At 30.0% G+C, this 23,233-nt stretch overlaps 1 protein-coding gene across 1 annotated transcript; it reads left to right on the forward strand.

Annotated features, from left to right (window-relative positions):
• Window positions 1-2,929: 2,929 nt before the first annotated feature.
• LOC124500127 (uncharacterized) lies at window positions 2,930-23,008 on the forward strand. The gene is made up of 3 exons (XM_075728651.1): window positions 2,930-5,852; window positions 20,224-21,094; window positions 21,176-23,008. Exons 1-3 carry the CDS (start codon window positions 4,136-4,138, stop codon window positions 21,843-21,845), a joined length of 3,258 nt encoding a protein of 1,085 aa, XP_075584766.1. The 5' UTR covers window positions 2,930-4,135; the 3' UTR covers window positions 21,846-23,008.
• Window positions 23,009-23,233: the final 225 nt, after the last annotated feature.

Raw genomic sequence — 23,233 nt, forward strand, 5'->3', positions numbered from 1 at the left:
CTACACACAGACACACACACACACACATTTTGGGTTATTGGTGCCACATATGTTATACATGATGTGGATACTATGGTGATGCCAAGATGTTAATTTTTTTGTTATGTTATGTTATGTTGTTTTTTCTCATCATGCTGTTCAATATTTGAATCTTTGGGTATAATGATGATGATGATGATGACGCCCTCGATTTCTGTTTTAACGGATTGAGCAGATTGAATTTAACTCAAATTCTAGATCAACATCGATGTAATGTCGTGTGATGTCGTTTGGGTGTTTTCACACACACACATACACAAGAATTGTGTGAAAAATCATCATAAACCATATTTGGATACATTACACACATTGACACACACATATATGAAAAAAAAAATGTTGTTTGCATGTCAATTTCAATCACTCACTCCAATCGAGCTAGGAATATTCCAAATACCATATGGCATAATCGTTAGACAATATTCTGCAATGTTTGGTTCCGGTTGAGGGTTTAGGATCCATTTAAAGCATTAAAAAAAATTTATTTTTTCATTTTTCAAATCATTCTTATCATCATCATCATCATATGCAATTGTGTTTGTGTGTGTGTGTAATCATCGTTTTTTTGCATACCCGATTTATTTAAACACACTGGGCGTCATGCACTTTTGATCACCATAGTCACACACATATTTAAATGCATCTGGATGCACTGAATTTTCCTTTCATTATTATTATTATCATTACTGAATTATTTGAAATTAAAATACATGCGCGACAATCCATCGCGAACAAAAAAAAAACTTCATCATGAAACGATGAATGTAGGCTATGTATATACTTTTGATATAATCTTCATACCATGATGATGATGATCATCATCCTCATCATTATGACATAAAGGATGACGCCCAGGAACTGTTTTATAGTTCGATTCTCTCTCTCTATGTATCTCATTTACCATTCAAATTACTATTGAATGCAACAGGCTATATTGAATTTGAAAACAATCAAGTAATAAGTTTACTGAAAAACAATCAAAAGATTATATAATTTTTATTTTTTCATAGAATTTTAGGATCATTTTTTTCCATGGCACCTGTTTCATCATCACCATTGTTACAATGCTAATGATGATTCTTAGTGTTTTCTTTTTTTCTTTTTTTTGAGGGAAAATTGATTTTTTTTTCTCTATCAATCGGCCGTCACACACACACACACACACACACACACACAGACACAAACCGGAAAACTCTTCATTTTTTTTGTTCCTTCTTGTTCTTCGTCTTCTTTTTTTCTGTTGATTACACTGAACATTGTCTTTTTTTTGTCGTTTGTATTTCCGCTGTTCTCTTACTTATCTACATTGAACAGATCCATTCATTTATCCATTCAAATATGAGAGGGAGCGATATAGAGAAGAAGAGAGAGAGAGATGCAGCCAATTTTCTTCATTTATTTACTGTTGCTGCTGCTACTTTTTTTGAAACCTTTTTTTTGTTTCTGTATTTTTTTTTTTAAATGTGACCTCATTTTGATTCATTCATTATGTTGTTTCCTTGTGTTACAAACAGCATCCATGCACTAACTTTTTTTTCACAACAACAAATTAACATGCAACAGGGGATCTAGGAGTAGGCATTATTTTACACACACACACACAATTATTATTGGTCAGTAATATTTTTCCAAATTGAATGGCCTGGAACCTGGATTCAATCATCATCATCATGATCATGTGAATGCCGTCAACTGTTAACGGGGGCATTCATGCGTATTGCATAGATTCGATAATGGTGATGAAGAAAAAAAAAGAGAAAAAAACGGGTTAGATTTATTGCATCGTCAATGATTTGATGCAACCTGATTGCCTGTTACATAAACGGCTGTTTTACGCGCCAATTTTATGAGAAGAAAATTTTATGTTTTGAAAAAAAACCAACCCACACACACATACACACACACACAATGATTGGGACCTACATTGCATGGGCGCCAATTATCAGAAAAAAAAATTGCATACACGGCGTCATACATTCCAACAATATGCTACCACTACTACCACCGATAAAATGTGGATCTTGAGAGTGACACAATTCTTTCTCTCTCTCTCTTCATTCATTCATTTGATAGAAATTCGGTCGATCCTCAGCAACGGGTATTATGTATGGTTTCTTTGTCTGGCTATAGTCTAAAATAATTCATCTCTCAATGAATCCATATACTGACACATACACACACACACAGATCATTCATTTGTCTCTTACAATTGGTATTTTTATATTTCTGGCGTGAGAGTCACATATACATACACACAACTACAACAACAATTGGCAAAAAAGCATAAAAGATCGAGAGTGTGTAACGGTAGCATTGCACATATACCGCTTTCCCCTATTTTTTTTTCTCTTTATTTCTTTAAAAATACCATATGCACTTTGGAGCCAATGTTGCTGCCTGGATCTCTTGTTTTTCTTTTTCTTCTTCTTCTTGAATATGGCCAATGATGAAAGAGAGACCTGAGTTATAGAAAACTTGACTGATAGAAAAAAAAATTTTTCTTTTCACGATTAAATAGATAGATAGGCCAAAAAAAAATTTCTAAGTCATTTCAGTGTAGTTTGTGTGTGTTCACTCTGTTTTATATGGTGCCATTTATTCGTTTCCGTAACGTTACCCTGTTAGGTTGTTGTCGGTGTGTCCGTAATTTTTTTTTTTTTTTGGCGTTTACATGTTGCAACATGTCGAGACTTTTCTCTTCTGATGACGATGATGTGTGTGTGTGCGATCCGTTACCAATAATGTGAATGAAATGTGAATACCGCTAGGAGGAAATATTTTTTTTTTTTTTTTTTTGATGCAAGAAGAGAAATCTGACTGACTGACTGACGATTTTATCCACCACAAAACAAAATACACTCACGTTTTATACATGCACATACAAACATAACACACAATACACAGACGCCGTTGATGCCGACAATATTTTTACAACAACAACGACAACGATTCTTTGGTTATGCGTGTTGTTGTTAATATACAAAAAAAAAAAAAAATAAAAAGAAAAAAATCATTCAATCGTCAGTGTGTGTATGGCTGCCATACGATTTGTTACTCCCTTTGTACATGTGTGTTCTATGTGTATGTATAGGAAATGAAATTCTTTTTTTCTTGTTATAAGAATTTTATTGTTCCGTATTTTGAATTTTCCGTTTCATTTAAAATTTTTTTTTTTTTTTGTTAATGTAAAAATTGATTTCTTGTTTTTTTTTCCATTCATCGATTTTTTTTTTGTTGATCAAAATCGTTCAGTGCATATTCATGATCTGCATTGTTTTTTTTTTTTTTTTTGTTAATTTTCACACTCCAATAAACACGTGTTGCACATATCAAGAATTTCAAGAACAATATTCAAAAAAAAAAATCGTACATTGTGAATGCACTAATAATCTCCAGTAACTCACCATCATCATCATCATTTATTTATCGTTGAAAAAATTCGAATCGAATGTTTTTGTTTTGTTTTGTTATTGTTGTTGTTGATCGATTTGAATGTGGAGATTGTCAACAAAAAAAAATTTATTTTTTTTTCGTCTCCCAAATTCGGCGTTTCATATTCATCAACAACAAAACTAAGATGACCAATGAAATTCGAAATTCGAATGTGATTGGAACCCACAGACACATTAATTCAATCAAAAACACATGAAAATCACATGAAAATCGAAAACATTCAACAATAGATTTTTCGAATTGTTGTTGCCTTGGTCATTTTTTTTTTTTTTTTTTGAAAATTTCATCCATTCAAATAACTATGTCAACCAATTTAGTGTGTGTGTGTATGTTTATGAAATGTAATGAAAAACAACGATTAAAACGTCTGTTATCATCAAATGCCTACTAACCCAAATTTTATTTCTTATGATTTTTTTGGTGGTGCTGCTCATGACTAGATTGGTTCAAGACTCGTGACATGAACTTTTTTCTTGATTCTCTTAATCTGTTCGGTATTTTTTCATGTGTGTTTGTGTGTGTGTGTTTAAATTGTGATTGAATTTCCAATGAAAAAAAAGTGAAACTTTGTACACGAATCATCATCATAATTATGGACTAATATTATATTCTAATTTAAATGCCAATTATGATACAATAATAGATGTCAAGTATCGGAAATATCGATATGATGACCCTTCAACAGAAACCGGCTACAAATGCATCTGCATTAGCCATAAATTCAGCTACAATTTCAGCCAATAATAATTCAATGTTAAATGGTAATCAATCATCATCTGTATCAAATAATAATAACAATGGTATCAACATTGGTCATCAACGTTTGGATGATACACGATTAGAATTGATACGATTACGACGAACAAATGATTATTTTCGTGAAACATTAGCCACAAATGAACATTTGATACGTTTATTGGAAGGCATTCGTGAATGTCTTGAACGTCGTAATGATGATTTAATGGAAATTTGTACATGTAAAAATTTTTTACGTCCAGAATTTTCACAAGAATTGGATAGTAAAGATTTATTAAAAGATTTATATACACAATATTATCAAGCTAAACATGGATTACCTGTAAATCTTTCATTAACAAATGTATCATCCGATCTTTCATCATCATCATCATTATCATCATCACCACCATCATCATTGTCGTCATCGCCTACAAATAAATTAACAAATGGTTATCATGGAAGAAAATCACCATCTTCATTAAAATTATCATATTCCGATAATAAACGTACAACACCACCAAGAGTGGATACAACACAATCATTATCAACATCACCAAGTTCAACATCGAAATCATCACCAACTACAACGACGAAAACGAATAATATTCATAACAATAATTTCCATCATGCACATATGATGCATATACCGACATCACCATGCGGTTCATCATCATCAGCATCATCATCATCATTATCATTATCACCAACAACAACAACGACAAACACCTCTTCCTGTTCAACGACAACTAAACAACAACCATTATATAATCAACGAGATATTGAATCAATAAATGTATCATCATTATCACCATCAGCAGCAGCTATTCTAACAATATCGGCTGCATTAGCTGAAATGGCTAATAATGGTAAAAGTAATGGTCAAAAAAATCGATCATCATTGTATGAACAGGCAAAAAATGCAACAGCTGTTTTACAAGCTGCAGCTACCTCATCATCATCATCATCATCATTAGTAAATATCTCCAAAAATGATTCAAATTTAAATTCCATTCAAAATGATGATTCAAATTCATCACATTCATTGCAGGATAATCTTGTCATGACTACTGATGGTGGTACAGCAACTAATGGTTGTCGATCGAATTATCGAAATAATATTGATGATGATGATGAATGTTGTAAAGAAAATAATGAAAATCATAATGTCGATGATGATCATCATCATAACAATGCTGATGATGATGATGATGATGAAGATCAAAAATATTCAATAAACGGTAAATCATTGGTTATTGATGATAATTCATTATCATTAGAAAATGGAATCAATCATGGTCATCGTAATAATAACCATAATAATCATGATGATAATGATGATGAAGAAGATGATGAAAATGTTGAGATTGAAATTGATGATATTGTTGATGATGGTGATGATGTAAGAAAAAAAGTCAATGGAACTATTGAATGTTCAATTAATAAGAATGAAGATGAAAGTAATGATGCAACAACAACGACGACGACGACAACGATAACTGCCGATGCGGATACCGATACGGATATTGATAATCAAACAATAACACGTCCAACAAGGTTACCAATACTTAAATCTATGTTATCACCTGGTGATGATGATACAATGATGACCGAAGAAAAAATTGGTATGTGATTCTGATTTTATTTCCTTGTAGAAAAGCCTTTTAAAAATATTTATATCATAATTACTAATTTTTTATATTTGTCATATCGGAAAAAGACCATTATTATCAAATCCACACAAAAATTAGATATTTTAGACATTTTCAATCAACGTCATTCATCATCATCATCATCATCATCATCACGCTTTTTATCTGTCTATAAGAAAAAAAAATTCATTTCATTGAAATTCAAAATATTCATGTGTGTAATTGGGTGACCTTCGTTTTGTTTTTTTTTTTTTTGAAAAAAATGATGACAATATTTTTTATTTTGTCAAACATACAAATTATTCAAATTATAAGGAAATCATCGTATGAATCCTTTTTCCTTGATTTTTTGTTATCATCATTTTTTGCATTGAAATTCTGTCCAATTTCAATTTCTGGTTCGATTGTTGTTTATATATTATATATATACCTGATTTATTTTTGTCTCTATATGTGCAACATGCAGATATAGATAGATAGATGTCTTTAAAGGGCAAATAATTTATTGATTTTTTCTTGTACTTTATTTTTTTTCTGATTATATCATTCGAGAAAAAAAGAAAAAAAAACTTAACCATCGTCATCATCATCATCATCATATATGGTGAATGATGGCAAATCTCTTTTCTTTTTTTTTTGCTAATTGTGTATATGGCAATAAGATAAGATAAAAAAACACACACACACTGCTTGCTGCTGCTGTTGGGTACTCTATACTCTACTCTACTAACCCGATGCTCTTTTACCTAGATTCCTTTTTTTTATTTCAGGTCGACGGGTATCATCATCATCAACATTATTATTGAGGTCATCAAGAAGAAAAAAAAAGAAAGAAAAATCTTGTTGTTACTGGTTATCGACGACGGTTATGATCGGTAGTGATAATCATCATGATGATGATGGTCATGGTGGTTATTCATCTAATCGACCTTTTTTCTGATCAAATCTTTTTTTTTTTTTTTGGTTTTGGTTTTTGGTTTTTATTGATTCCGCTCACAAAAAAATTAGCGCCACTGACCAATGTTGATGTTTGGATTATTCAGTTATATACACTATACCCATACTTTTTTATTGTTTTTCCAATGAATTATCAATAGATAACTGTGGATATATTATCGAAAAGAAAAAGCAAAAAAAAAAAATTCAAAATTTGATCCTAAATCAATGTTATTTTTTTTGTCGTTCTTTTTTTTCTCCGTATAAATATATATGTCACACAATTACCTTGACACATGGACTAATTTTTGGACACCATCATTACATTACCACCACCACCACCACTATGATTATCATAGTCAGGAATGATGATGATGATGATCATCATAACATACATAGATTTTGTATGTATAGAGAGTATATCTAAATAAATAATTGTATGCCAGTGGTGTTTGTCGTTCTCTTGAACGAATATATATATATATATAATATATGGAGAGTATTATATTGATAATGGTGGTGGTTGTTTGTGTGTGTGTGTGTCCTCAATCGCACAGGGTACACAAAAACCGGTGTTTATACACAACCCAAGTTTGTTTTGGTCATTCATGGCGTAATAATGATGATGATGATGATTATTATATTCGTATATGTGATGCAGCAGCTTTTCTCTGTATTTGTCTATGTGCAATGTGTGTGTGTGTGTATGTTTGTCTGTATGCAATTTCGGTTTTTAGGGTATGAATGCCATGATAAAAAGAAAAAAATTGAGGTCAACCATTTTTATTTTTCATTCATTCATTCATTCTTTCTTTTTTTTCTAACTTGGAAGCTAACCAAACGAATCGAATTGTGTGAATAAAAACAAACGCCAAAGTCAAATAGATTGGCTCCCAAAAAAAAAAAAAAAAAAATATCCTGAATAGTTTTCAATGTAAAAAATGTCTGTGTGTGTGCGTGCTTTGCACTGTGTGTAAACGGTACTTTCGTAACTTGTTTTTATTTTTGCTACCCTGATTATTCAAAATAAAAAAAAAAATTTGTGGGGTGGAGAAAAGAAAAAAAAAATTACAGTGAAAAAGTTTATTTATTCAATTTTTTTTTCTTTGTTTTGTTATTGAAACATTTTTCTTTTTTAAATGAGGGTTTTTTTTCTCTCATTTTCTTACACTTGTCTTGACTTAGTCATCATCATCAAATATATATATATGTCGAATTGAATTGAATAAGTCAGTTGATTACATTCGCCAACGATCAATCGATTATGATTTCAGCATATGACTTTTGTGTGTGTGTTTTTGTGTGTGCGTATTGGGATGGACGAATCATTATCATCAACTTTGATATATAGAATGAAATCAGGTTAAATCCTTATCTTTTGAATGATGATGATGATGATGATGGGTGGTGGTTTTTTTTTTTTTTGTTTCGATGTTTATCAAAAATGATGACGATGATGATGAAAGATTGACATACAGATTTTTTTTTCTACATTCTCTTGTAATTAATTTCAGAATGATGGCTTGACTACCCCATTTTTTTCTAATTTTTTTTTTTTTTTTTTTTTGATAATAATCAAACTTGTTATTAATTCTTATAATAACTAGGTTATCTTTCAATTGCATTGAATTTATTTGCGAAAATACTTGTAATCATTATATCAATAGTGAGGGTGTTTGTATTTGTATAATCTTTATTTTTTTTTGTGTGTATGATGCATGATGTACACATATGCTGATGATGATGATTATATATTCCCACTTGTTGATCCACTCTGTAAATGAAAACCAATACAAAGATTAAAATTCCAAGAATATAAAAAAAAGAAAAACTTTCGATACATTGTTGAAATGATTTTTTTTTTACTTCCTTGATGATGATGATGATTGTCAATATTGGATATTTTTTTGTTATTTAATATCTTATTATGTTATATCATTTAAATCTTATTGATTGAGATGATCATTTTGATGATATGTATTCAATTTAAATATAGGATGATGATCTAGGTTTTTGACAATTTTTTTTATAATCTTTTAAAATTAATGATAAAAATCAAGTAAGGGTACCAATGATGATTGCATCATGCACGTCATCATAATAATTTTTTTTTTTTTTTTTTTTGGTTGCACTTGAATGACGATGATTATAATTGTATGGAAAATTTTTTTTTTGTTATTTCCATTCTCTATTTTTTTTTTTGTTTGTTTGTTTGAATAATTGCAATGAAGGGTTGCCATTATTGTTGTTTGCATTATTAACGTGTGTAATTGATTGATTGATTGATTGATTTGTTGCTGCTTACATAAACATAAAATCTGGAAAAATCCCAGAAATCATTGTCGTTGATAATGATGTTGATGATGATAAAATGAAAGGAGTGAAAGAGGAGGGTATATATACATCGTATGATCTTATGTGCACCAATATCTATAATCACAGCTACAGTGAATACATAGATTTATCATCCATAATCATCATTGTCGTCATCATAACTTCCTTGTTTTTTTGTATGCATGTGTTAAACATAATTGAATTCATCACTTGACGATAATCGTCGAGTTTCGTTATAAAAATTTAACTATGATATATGATATATATGATCATATTAAAGTTTTTGCTACAATTAATCAGAAAATTGAAACAAAAACGTCAATATAATGCACATCTACGAATTTAACCGAGAGGGTGTTGTTGTTGTTGTTGTTGCTAGTTCGAGAAACGACTACCAAATCATCAAGATTATTAAATTCCAAAAAAAAAGAAAGGAATAAATAAAAAGAAATGAAAACTTGATCGCGCCCAGCATTCAATGAGATGATGTACAGGATTTTTTTTTTCTCAACAACAAAAAAAAACTTTGCTTTTCCACCCTTCATTCATTCAGTGACTTTCGTATGCACACCTATTCTTCTTATAGAAAAATCAAAATACAAAACTTGCTATACTCATCGATTTTACTGTTTGTGTGTGTTCATTTTGTTGCCAGTTGCATTTGGTTGATTGACCTAAATTCTATATTTTTTTTCTCATTCTTTTTATTCATGTGTGATGTTGATGATGATCGACATATGAAACAAGACGAAGAAAAAAAAATTCCAGTTATACCGTATTACTTGCTATATATATATGGTGTATGTTATTTCATTTGTGAATACAAAGTCAAATGCAAATGTATCGTACTTCCAAAAATAAAAAAAAAATGTGAATCCTTTCGATTATTAAAGGTCAACGATACAATGATGAATTTTTTTTTTCGTATATGAATAATCCATATGAATGATGAATCATTATTGATTATGATGATGATGATGATATTTAATGACATCAAAAATCATGTTTCATTCGTTCGATATCGATTGATTGTATGTGAAACTGGCCAGTGTGTCTTATATGTAAAAACAATAATAAAATAGTATATACCTGCTGCTGCTATATCATGTGTGTGTTTGCTTGCATATATAGAGTGAGGGTTAGATGAAAGATATCCAGAGTCGATGGTCGATTTGTAAATGAGGACACATGAAACTATAGTATAGAACAAGCGGGTAGCCAACCATTCTCACCTTGATCTAATTTCTTTTGATTTGCCTTTAATTTTCATTTTGAATCTCTTTTCATAATTTGTTTGGTAGTCATACACACATACACACAATCACATTTTTAGTTTATAATACATACCTCCTTCTTCATTTGGTTGTTTACTAAATGGCTTCCATTTTGGCCAGGCCATAATTTTGTTGGTTGTTGTTATTATTATTAATTATTAAACTCCATAGTGACCAAAAATATTAATTCAAGAATATAAAGAGAGAAGGAAAAAAAAATCTAAAGTGTGAATGAATATAATAAAATTAGATTATCTTGAAACGAGAAAAAAAAACCAGCCATATATAGAATCGGTCTTGATCCACAATATTCGTTCGTTGATTCACATATTGTTCCATATTTGATTTTTGATTATAGTGAATTCTCAATTGCTCTTATCATTTTATGTTGTTTTTTTCTGTTGCTTCACTTTTAATATTTATTTTGGTTTTGTTTTTTTTTCATTATGATCGTTTATAGATGAGAATAATTTTTGTCTGGATTCTTTCTTGTTTTTTTTTTGTTTGTTTCAAATATTTACCAGACTTATCAAAACAGATTTTCCACACTATCCAAGCGAATTTAGTGGTTGTTTTGATTCAATTTTTTTTATTTCGGTCATAGATAGATTACATTTCGGACGCTCACTATCAAATATCTGTTTGTATGTGTTTGATAATGAACTTGAAAAATTAATGTTTACTTTTCATTTTCATTTTATTTTATTTGAAATCTTTTTATCCGTTTTTTTTTAATATTTGATATGATAACCTTTTTAACTCTGTCTCTCTCTCTCTCGTATCTGTTTCCATTCGTTATTACAATAAAGTAAATCGAATGTGAAAAAAAATATTGAATTGCTAATGAATCCCATACACGCTTTCGTTTCGATTTTTTTTAGCAATTTTAAATATTTACAATAAAAATCTCAAAATTGCCTCTATTGTATATATATATAGATAAGTTTTTACTGAATTGACTGGCAGAAAAAAAAACAAAATCATATCGATCATTCATTTTTTTCCATTCTTTTTTTTCATTGTCACCTTTAATAAATGGAGACGAGATAACAAAAACAAACCTTGAGGTACATATAATATACCAATACCAATGAGAAATAATAATAATTTTTTGCACATAGTCATTGAACTTTTGTGTATGTATTTTTACCATAGAAATATGAATATGAATTTTATTTTCTTTTCTTTTCATTATTGCATTGCAATCATAATTATTGTCACTTTGTGTGTGTGTGTGTGTGTGTGTGTGGGACGTTTCTTATGTCACGAAAAACAATCTCACTAAGTTGAAACTATTAATTTTGTGAATTAATAATTTGAGCAAAAAATGATGAACATTTGTTTTTTGCATTTCTTCAAAAATTTCGCCAATCAAATAAAATTCAAAAAATTTGGGTTCTTCACACACACATACTTGATTTCTCTTTCTATTATCTAATAATAATGATAATAATGATAATTTCATTTTTTTTCTCCTTTCACGTTCCAAATGATTTCATTTTTTTTCGGTTTCGGTGTTATGCTACCAATTTCGGTCATTATTATTTTGCATACCCGCTTATTTTGTTGTTGTTTTTCTATATACGATACACAAATTTTAGCTAATAAAAATAATGTGTGAATGAATGATTCAAATAATGATCATGGAACTTTATTGGCAAGTTTTGTTTTCTCTTTTTCTCTCTCTCACACATGCATGCATTCAACAAACCACGGCTACAATTGTCATCGACAACAACAAGTTACTTGTTACCTATCACACTCGATTTGATTGATTGATTGATATTGTATGTGTCGGTTGGTTGATTGGCTTGTTGGTTGTTTGATTCGTTCGTCTTTTGTTGTTACATTTACTGAATATTAACCCCGTTCATTCATTCATTCATTGTATTTGATAAGTTTGTCATTTGTTTCCTGATTTTATTGTTTCACATTTCAATTGTATTTTAATCTATACATATATTCAGGTCATACATCGTTGTCTCGATATACAGAAGAGAAAAACAAAACTCAACAATTCCATTGCTTGACGAATGTGGAATTGTTGAGTTTTGTTTTTTGTTTTATTTTCCTCATTGGAATTCATTGTTTTTTTCAGTGATTGAGGTTAGCATCTTGGCGATTATATCTTCATATATCCAATTGTTGTTAAAAGAATTTGTATGTACCAAGTACCGAAAGAGTTTGCTTTTTTTTTAAATATAACGGCGAGAAAGTTACTGTGTGTGTGTGTGTGTGACCGAAAACGCGCGTTTGCAATGACCTTAATTTTTTTTTCTTACTTTTTTCTACTTACATTTGCTGTCTTATCATTTTTTTTTCATTTCTGTCACCCAATTTTTTTGGCAATCTCTTTCTGTGCGAGATGGGAAAGCATCCCCAAAATTTTTTTTTTTTCATTTGAAAAAAAAGAACCCTGATGAAGAAATCTACCTAATTATCATTATGATAATGATTGGTTGGTTGATTGGTTAGTTGGATGTTTCATTGATCTCATTCTGTTGTCGGTTTTTTTTTAGTGCCATCGTAATCATCATAATCATGATGAAGTGATAATGTCCGGGTTTCTCCTTCACTTCAAATGATAACCAACATTTTTGGTGTTATGATTTTTGTTTTTCACATCAAGTTGGCTTTTATGTGTGAACATTGATGATATAAATTGGTCGATCCCTTTTTTCTTTTTTTTTTTTGATGATCTTTGATCTTCTTTTTTTTTCTTCTTTGCTCGAAAATAAAAATCCATATACACTGACTGATTAGGCAATCGTCGTCGTCGTCGTCGTCACGATTAGACTCGTGGGTCGATGCTTAAAAAGTTTGTTGATGTTACAGAACAAAATGAAAAGAATATAATTGTATCTGTGATGTGTGTGTGTGTGTGTAATGTGTCTTTTCCCAAAAAAAAGTGTATGATGATGAGTTTTATTTAACTGTATGTAAGAGTGATGGTTGCTGAGATGTTATAATTTTTTTTTTCGTCCTAATTTTCCAATACCACACACACACACACACACATACATTATTTGAAAAAAAAATCGCAATGGCGATAATATACAACAAATATAGACACAATTTTTTGTGTTTGTAAACAAAATCGAATAAATGAAAACTGGCGTAACTCGGCGTATGGCCTGTGTATAACGACCGTCGCCCGATTCAACATGTGTTCAGTTGAACAATGAAATAAAAATTTTTTTTTTTGATTGATGAATTGAATTGAAATGAAATGAAATGAAATAAAAGTAGGTAATAATATGACAAAGCTTTAAAAAAGCACACGCAGTGTGTCACGTTCTTCTTTTTTTTTTTTTTTTTTTTGGTTGGGTTTTTTCTTCTTTTCGCCCTCTCTTTTTTTTTGTTTTCTTTGGAGCATTTTATTTGTTGGAGTATAAAAACATACTTGAGATTCGGCATTTTTTTTTTGCATAAATGAATGAATGAATCTGAACAACAAAATGAGAAAAAAAAATAGCTGAAACTGTCACAAACATTCTCCGGGTATATAATAATAATAATAATGAACAAGACTTGATCATCATCCATCCTAAGCGAACAACAACAAAAAAAAACCCGCAGAACAACGAATGAATGAATGACGAAAAAAAACAACAACAACAACAACAAACAAACAAACAAAATTCGGGCAAACGAAAAAAAAAATCATGGCAAATGACAGCAAACGCGTTATTGCCTATGTTCATGTGTAAGTGTGTGTGTGTGTGTGTGTTTGGTTTAACCTAGATTTTATTTCATTTCATTTCTTTCTTCCCCCCCCCTCCCATTCTTTATCCATTAACAGTATATGTGATTTTTTTTCTGGGTTCACCATTTCATGTTTGACGTTTAAATTTTCGATCATTTTCATTTCGATTTTTTTTTCGTTTTTGCGAATGATGATGATTAAAACCAAAAGTGAATTTCTTGATCTTTCATTTATATATCGAACAGCGAACAAAAAAAAATGAACACATTTGGTCGTGATCGTTCGTCAAAAAAAAAATAACTGAGTTTCCAACTGAGTTTTAACAGCTTAACGCGGTCTCACTCTCTCACTATATAAGGGTTTTAACAGTTAGATTTTTTTCACATTTTTCTTTCGTTGTTATTTGGTTGCCCATTCTGATAAAATGAACAAAAAAAAAAAAAAATAAATAACTAAATAGCCAAAACATGCATACACACATCAAAGTAGTTTGATCCATTTTCGACAAAAAAAACCACGCTGTTTTTTTTTCAAAGGTGGTGGGTGTGTTTCTTTTTTTCTTTTTGATTATGACGTTCGACATTTGATCGCACGAATAATATGAATTACTTATTCTGTAGAATTTTGTGATTTGATAATCTTTTTTTATATGGAAAAATAAAATCATTTTTTTCCACTTCTTTTTTCCTTCTTTATTGAGATTATGATGATTTGTTTTAGCAGTTTCATAATATATAATCACCACCACCACCATATTGTATATGTATGTGTGAGTGTCAATTACAATTAAAACCAACACCAATCAACCAACCAACCAACCACCATAGTACCGATAAAATATACTGTATTAACAAAATCGTTTATTATGAAAAAAAACAGACTAAATAGGTCATCAGTATTATCATTTGAGAATGCCATCAAATCAAATAATCATCATAATTATAATTGGGAGAATACGGCACAACGATAATGATGATGATGATGATGATGATGAACAAGAAAAAAAATGAGTTCATAATAAGTGTATATATGTGTGCTTTATTTATGAAAATTGAAAATAAAAACACGTGGAATAAAATAAAAGAGGACAAATCATAATGTTTTTTTTTTTTTTTTTTTTTGGTTCATATACACACACACACAAACTCTGATGATGATGAACCAGAAATCTGAATGCTATCATAAATGATGATGATGATGATGATGAATTGTATGTATGTATGCTATTTTTTTGTTGTTGTATTAGTAACAAAAAAAATAGAAATAGAAAATGGAATGCATGACTTGTGATTATCAACATTTATCAATGTATATGTGTATTTGACTTGACATGATGCAAATCGTATATATATATATATATGGGTCGATAGGTCGATTTGATTAACATAAATACATATCATGGATACTGATAATGATGATTATTATGGTGATGATGATGATGATGATGATGCCTAGTACGTGTACGAATTGCACTATGTTTTTTTTATTTTGTTTGATTGTTTTGACTTTTTTTTATAATTTATAATGATAAAATACAAATACAAATATGGATATAAAGCAGGGTAGAATTTTGTTTTCTTCTATCGAATCTATTCCAGCTGATGATGATGATGATGTAAAATTTGAAAATAAAGAAATATAAAGTCAGAGACCTTTTTACAATAACAGCAGGTGGTTAGATCTTTTTTTTCTATTCATTCATTCATTTGTAACGGTATTTTGTCATCATCATCATCATCATCATCGTTCTCGAATGGTAGTGATTTTTTTTTTTTTTTGAATACAACAGGTAAAAGAAAAATTCTTCCTTGTCAATTTTTTTTTTCATAATACACACATATATTTCGTCTGTTCAATTGAAATGAAAATTTTTCTATTAAAATTCATTTTTTTTTTTGACAAGTTTGATGATGACCTATTCACCATCGAATGTGAACACAGGTATGATGTGACGACCTGTATTAACATTATGTCCATCCATTGTAGCCTGTATATCATCATCATCATGTGCGATCCTATTATCTAGTTTTTTTTCGGTGTCTTCTTCCTCTTATTATTATTATGTAATGTGTGTGTGTGTGTGTGTGTGTTTTACATTCGTTTGTTCTATAAAATTGAATTTTTTTCCACTTGGTTTATTTTGTTTTTTTTTGTTTTAAATGAACTCGCTTCCTATATTCTAGTTGTTTCTTTCTTTTTCTCTCTATAGACAAACAAACATCCAACATGACTATGGTGGAAACATTTGCTTTTGTTTTGTTTTTTTTTTTGTTTCTTTTGTTTATTTGCTACCATATGAGACAAATGTAAATTTCCGAATACAATGGATAAGAGTCCATTTCATGTCATGAATGAGAATTGACCCAGAATCCATTTAAATTGAAATTGTAAAAGCATGATTTTTTTTCTTGTTTTATTTGATAATGTTGAATGGTTAACGGTAACACAATCATGATGGTGGTGGTGATTTTTTTTTCATTTATTTAAATCTGATTATTCAATTTTACAACGCACACACACACATGTGTATATTGTGATGAAATAACAAATAACTAAAGAGGATGAAACGGTTAAAACTTCGTGTAATATTTTTCTCGTGTTTACTATCTCTTCTTTGCTCCCCCACCATCACCACCACCTTTGAAATGAAAGTTTATCTTTTTTTTTCAAGAAACTGCCCATTTTATATGTGAGTTGCCATATTTCTGATTTCGGATAAAGGTATAAGATGATGATGATGATGATAGCCATGGACAGCAAACAATTGAATTGGACCAACGGAAAATTGGTCGGATTGTTGTAAGGGGGGAGAAAAAAGAAAATGGGAAGTTTTCATACTTTTTAGCTGGCCATCATCAGCATCAGGTCAAGCTTTTACAGGCGTTTTTTTAATGTTCCTTATTGATGATATTATGATGATGATGACCCGTACACCGGACAATAAAAAGAAAAAAATCAAAAAAGATCAGCCCGAAAAAAAGAGACAATAGAAAATGCGAAGGCAGATGATAATGTTGATGATGATGATGATGATGGTCATCTCATTATAATGATCGTTGGTGTGTTTTTGAGTATTAAAGTTGAAGCGTATAAAATTTTGTTTTTTTTTGAGCCATTTTTTTCAATTTTTTTTCGTTTTGTTGCTGTTCTTCATATATGAAAGTGAAGGTAATTCGGTGATTTTCATTGGAAAAAATTGATTTTTTATTCATTATTAACCAAGCCAAAAGAAAGACACTACTATTCCATTTTATTCATTCAAAATATGATGATGATGATGATGATGATGGTTGTTACTGGATCGTATGTTTTACCTTTGTTTTTTTTTCTATTCGTGCATGAACTCTACAACGTAATTGATGTTTTTTACTTTTCTTTTGTATACAACTTGTAATATAATAATACTAATGATGATAACAACAGGTGAACCTCAACTACGAAAGAGGTCGACAACAGTATTTCTTGCTGTATGTGTGTCCTGGATGTGGATGGTCGCGCCAAGGTATACAATCGCTAACACGCGATCCATGAACAATGAACGAATTGAAGAAAAAAAAACAGCTTATTGCACTTGTTGCTCGAATTGGTCAAGTCAAGCCAAAAAAAGTCATACACACTAACATAAACCATCGATTTGGATCGATGTACGTAATATATACACACACATATACATTACGTGTACACTTTCACACTCGTTTGATCAGGTCATTTCTCTCCTGTTGTGTTTGAAATTCGTTTGGCTCCCACACACACACAAAGACATTGTGTTTGTTTGGTACACACACATACACATTCATTTGGAGAGTTGATCACCTGTTCGTTCTCAATTTCCCTTTTAGTTTGTTATAATCATTAATTTCAAAGTCCTTCCGCAATGGCCTGAATGATGATGATGATGATGATGATGATTATGACTTCAACTACAATGATCATTGTGGTCTAGTTGTTGTTGATGATGATGATGGTGATGATAATGACGGTGGTGGTGGATGATGATGGTGGCGGGTGGTTTAATCTGTCACCGTTGTATGGTCTCTTTTATATTATCATAATTCTTTTATTTCAAATTTACATCGCCCATCAACGAGAATTTACACTTGTTATCATAAATGAAAAAATTACACATGTACATGTAATTCAATTGTGCAACAGGTCGTCAACAACATTAACATGTATATAACTTCGGTTCATATTATATACAAACATACGCGGGCAGCAGACCACCATTATCATCATCATAATAATAGTGATGACTACATACCATGGCACCGCGATCTAGCACTTGTATGCACACGCATAATGCAATGAAATGATTGGATAGTTGAAGGAATGAATGAACGCTTATTCGTTCCATTTGAATTATATATTTATTTTGAAGCATTCAATGAAAGGATGGGGGATTCATTTGAAACATGAATTTGTTCCATTCAAGGATGTATTCATTTGTTACGTAATAACTAAATGTTATGCCCTGATGATAATCATTTATGCGTATGTTTGTGTTGTGTTTTTGTTGTCTCAACAGCATTTATGATGATGATGATGATGATGATGACTGGGATGAATAAAGAAAATGATATTTGTTCAATTTATCGATCACTTTTTTTCGCAGTTTTTTTTTATTCATGTATTCGAATTTTGAGCCAAATAAATGGATATTTTTTTGACCAGATTTCGTCTAATCTAATGGTTGAAATTGGATATATGCCCATCGATAATAAATTCATTTCATTTTCTTTTTTTTTCAACATTTGAATCAAATATATAGATATAAGATGGAAAAAAATGATTGATTCGTTTGATTTATTACTCAATCAAATCAAAATGTAAATTAATCATATGTGCATCCTTGGTTTGTTTATTCATATATATTAATATATTGGTTAAAGATGATATTTTTTTGTATTGTGAAAACAAAACAAAAAAATTGTTTGCATGCTTACACGTATGTAATGTTAATACGGATTGAGCATTTGCCATTGTATGTATGAGTGGAACAAACAAACAAACAAAAAAAAATATGCCAATTCCACATAATAAATACGATATATTGCATAAGCGATATTTAATCTACAGAAAAAAATTCTCCTCGTTTAGTTATGTGTAATCAGTGAAGTATCACGAATCAGTTGCTAAAAAAAAAAAGAATTCTTAAACACTTAATTATACTGTCGTTGGCTTGATGATGATGATCGGATGAGTACGATATCTTGTGCTTAAAACTGAGGGATTGATGATGTCTTTTTTTTTACAAATCAAATGATAAGTCTAAAAATAAAGCTTTGTTCATGTTTTTTTTCTGACGATGAATATATATAAAGTAAAGTGGGAAAAATACCCGCTGTGAATATAGACATTCAATAGTAGATTGAATTTATTCATCAACATATCGTCATTGCTCATTCACATAATAGCGGTAGTAGTAGTAGTAGTAATAAACGCGTGTATGAAAAATTCATTCATTCATCGTATATGATGATGATGCGGAAGTTTATTTATTATTTGATTCAATTTTTATTACGGATGAATTCATACTGAATAACTGTTGATAACTGTTCTCTGGTTGTTGTGTGATTGGTGGTTTAGTTGAGACAAAATGAACAAAATGAATGAATTCGGGTTGTTTCCAAGTTTTCATTTACAAATCTCGTGCAAATTGTACATTTATTTCACGTCATTTATTTATAAATAAAAATAAAAATCGTAAGAAAACTGAAAAACTGAGCATTGAGTAGGGTTGCCAATAGTTTATGTATTTTGTCGAAATATAGTGATCATGATGATAACAATAATAATAATTCTTATTATGACAAAATATCGTAGTGATGAAACCTTGAAATTTGTTTTTGTTTTGAATTTTTTTTTTATTATTTTTCATTCATGTGAATTCATTCGTTTCAAGAAATGTTCGTTTTTCTTGTCTTTATTTTTTCATAATTGTTTATTTGTTTTTTGTTGTTGTTGTTGTTGTTGTTGCTGGAATTTGAATTGCATATTTCCTTTTTTTTATTCAAATTTTTTTTTTTTTTTTTTGTTTTGAATAATTCATCATTTTTTCTCATATCGTTTTTTTTTTGTATTTTTTTTTGTATAGAGATAAACCTAAATCCAAATGAGCTATATTTCACCGGCAATGGAAATGATTGCCAAAATAATGGTGGCAATAATCAAAATGATTTAACAGATTTATCATCACATAAATTGAATGGTGAACATCGTCTTAGGAATTGTCATCAACCATCATCATCTACATCAAACAATGATTCGATAACTACATCATCATCGGCAAATAATTTTAATGTATCATCATCATCATCATCATCTAATGATAAATCCAATCATCATGAGATCATAACATCATCATCAACAACCAATGGTAATAATCCATTGGCAATGTCTAATGCTGCCGCAGCTGCAGCCGCTTTATTAGCTGCAAATTTTCAACAGATTCATCCTCAAAGTATTGCGGCAGCAGCAGCCGCTGCAGCTGCTGCTACATCATCACCATCATCAGTTGGTAGTGCACCGGTTTCATCAAATCAAATACCCGGTAATGTAGTTCCAGGTGGACCTATTAGTAATCTTCGTATTGCTTTATCGGCTACTGGATCATCTAATCGAAAATCACCAAACGTATCACCAAGTATGTTGGCAACGATTGCTGCAGCTAATGGTCTCAATATCAATATGGACGCTATTCGACCACATAAATGTCATTGGCCTGAATGTAAATTTGCGACCAAAGATCGAAAAACATTACGTACACATATGAGAATACATACAAAAGAAAAACCATTCAAATGTTCATTTCCAAATTGTAGCTATGAAACGGGAGATCCTTCAAATTATCGAAAACATAAACGTCGTCATATTGCACATACAATATTTGCTTGTGATTATGAAGGCTGTAATTTTACTACGAACAAGCCTGATTTTATGCAAAGTCACATTGCCATCCATAAAGGGTAAGCGGTATTTTGCAAAATTTTGCTATATATTACATTTCTATTTTTATTTTTATTTTTTTTTTTTTTTTTTTTGAATAGATTAAAACCATTCTTGTGCGATTTTGAAAATTGTTCCTCATCATTTTATACAAGATCAAAATTGGAAGCACATCGCCGTAAACATCTTGCATCGGGAGAATTTCCAATGTCATTAACACATGTAGAAGATAAAGATAAACCAATAGTTTGTACCTATCCAAATTGTGGTAAACGTTTCATCAATGCTGCAGGTTTAGCTGGCCATGAAGTAACACATTTGGCAACACATAATAAATATGGTGCTTTTCTTGCTGAACATGAACGTGAAAAACCAGTGGTTTGTAATTTTCCAAATTGTGGTAAACGATTTCTTAATACGGCTGGATTAGCTGGTCATGAAGTGACACATCGGAATTTTATTAGCCAGAATATGGGAGCCATATTTAAGAATTTAAGCTTTAATCAATTGAAATCATTAGGAATATTTTCCGTTGCTAATATGAAACAACAACAACAACAACAACAACAACAGCAGCAACAACAACAACAACAAAGTCAACAAAATGGATCAACTTCACAACAACAACAACAACATTTACAACAACTTCAAACACAATTGTTATTATCAGCAGTACAGAAAGGAAATCAATTAGTTCAAACAGCAGAATCACAGCAAAAAAAATCATTATCAGGAGGTAAACCAGGCGAAGTTATTGTCCTAGATATTTGATCAATTTTTTTTAAACTTGAGAACAATTCAGTAAACAAGGTGATAAATCAAAGTGCAATCTTCTAATTGTCATATTATTCATTTTCAAATTGGAAAAAAAAGAATTTCTTCAATTGCATAAAATGTTCAAATCAAAAAAGAATTTTGCACATATAAACTGAGTGCAATTTATATATTAGCAATGTTGTTTGATTTTTTAACCATTGTTCCATAATCATCATCACCATTTATTTAACTTAACCGAATTGATTCAATGATTGCAAGGGGAAATATATATATTCATTCAAATATTTATTCTTCTACATATAAATATATATATATAAAAACGCCCACTACGTAATAAAGTAGCCACACAGTTGAACAAACTTTTTTTTTTTTTTTTTTTTTTTTTTTTTTTGGTTCATCATCATCATATTCTGTAAATTCATTGAAAAAAATCGAATTATTATTATCATTATTATTCCAAATTATTTTTGTTTTGTAAAATATTTATTTCATGAATACAAAAAACACACACACACACTACAATTGCATGTACAACAACACATTTTTCATGATCACGAATGTAGAATGCTAATATTTGTAGATGTTGTCGTTATCGTTGTTTGTTTGTTTATACGGTTCCTCCTATTATAGTACACACCACAACTTACATTTGATTGTTATTTGTTTCCGTTTTAATTTTTTTTTCTTTTTTGCATTTATTTTTTTCCTTTTACTTACATTTACACACTTTCTAATTGTTGTTGATTTTTGTTCCTTGATTAAATATGTAATAGATAATCTTGTTTGTCCATAATGGAACACAAACACACACACAACACACCTAAACACCAGGTATCTTTTATCGTTTTCTATTTTATTTTTTTTTCGTTTTGTTTTGTTTTGCTTTCCACATACATACACAGACACATTTACACAACATAAATGTTTCTTAATTTGTTGTTACGATTTCTTTTCTTCAATTTACCACATTATCTGATGATGATCAAAAAAAAAATGTCAGATAAATTAGTGAAATAGATTCGTGTGTGTGTGTAAAGCTTATCATCATCGTACTTATTTCATCAAACACACACACACACAAAAAAAATCAATCTTGCCTATCTAATCTGCCTGATTGCAAATCGTTTCCGCCCATTCAATAAAAAAAACAACAACAAGACACCCTTCTTTTTTTTTGTTTCTCTGGTTGCCTTAAAAATTTTCTGAATTTGATTTTCCACCTTAATTTCCTGGTTCAGATATTCATCATCATCATCATCATTTTTGTCTAACTCGCATATAATAATTGTTTGTTTGTTATTATAATTGTTGTTTACGTCCAAAATATTTTAAACAAACAAAAAAAAAATTCATTGATTTATATGTATACAAAAATACACATA

The sequence above is a fragment of the Dermatophagoides farinae genome, chromosome 2, assembly GCF_024713945.1.
Source record: "Dermatophagoides farinae isolate YC_2012a chromosome 2, ASM2471394v1, whole genome shotgun sequence".
Taxonomy (NCBI): domain Eukaryota; kingdom Metazoa; phylum Arthropoda; class Arachnida; order Sarcoptiformes; family Pyroglyphidae; genus Dermatophagoides; species Dermatophagoides farinae.

Bases quoted from the DNA above. Each gene is read 5' to 3' on its own strand.
- LOC124500127 (XM_075728651.1), top strand. From the start codon at position 4,136: ATGTCAAGTATCGGAAATATCGATATGATGACCCTTCAACAGAAACCG. The intron at 5,853-20,223 runs GTATGTGATTCT...TTTTTTGTATAG, and splicing joins GATGACCGAAGAAAAAATTG to AGATAAACCTAAATCCAAAT. The intron at 21,095-21,175 runs GTAAGCGGTATT...TTTTTTGAATAG, and splicing joins CACATTGCCATCCATAAAGG to ATTAAAACCATTCTTGTGCG.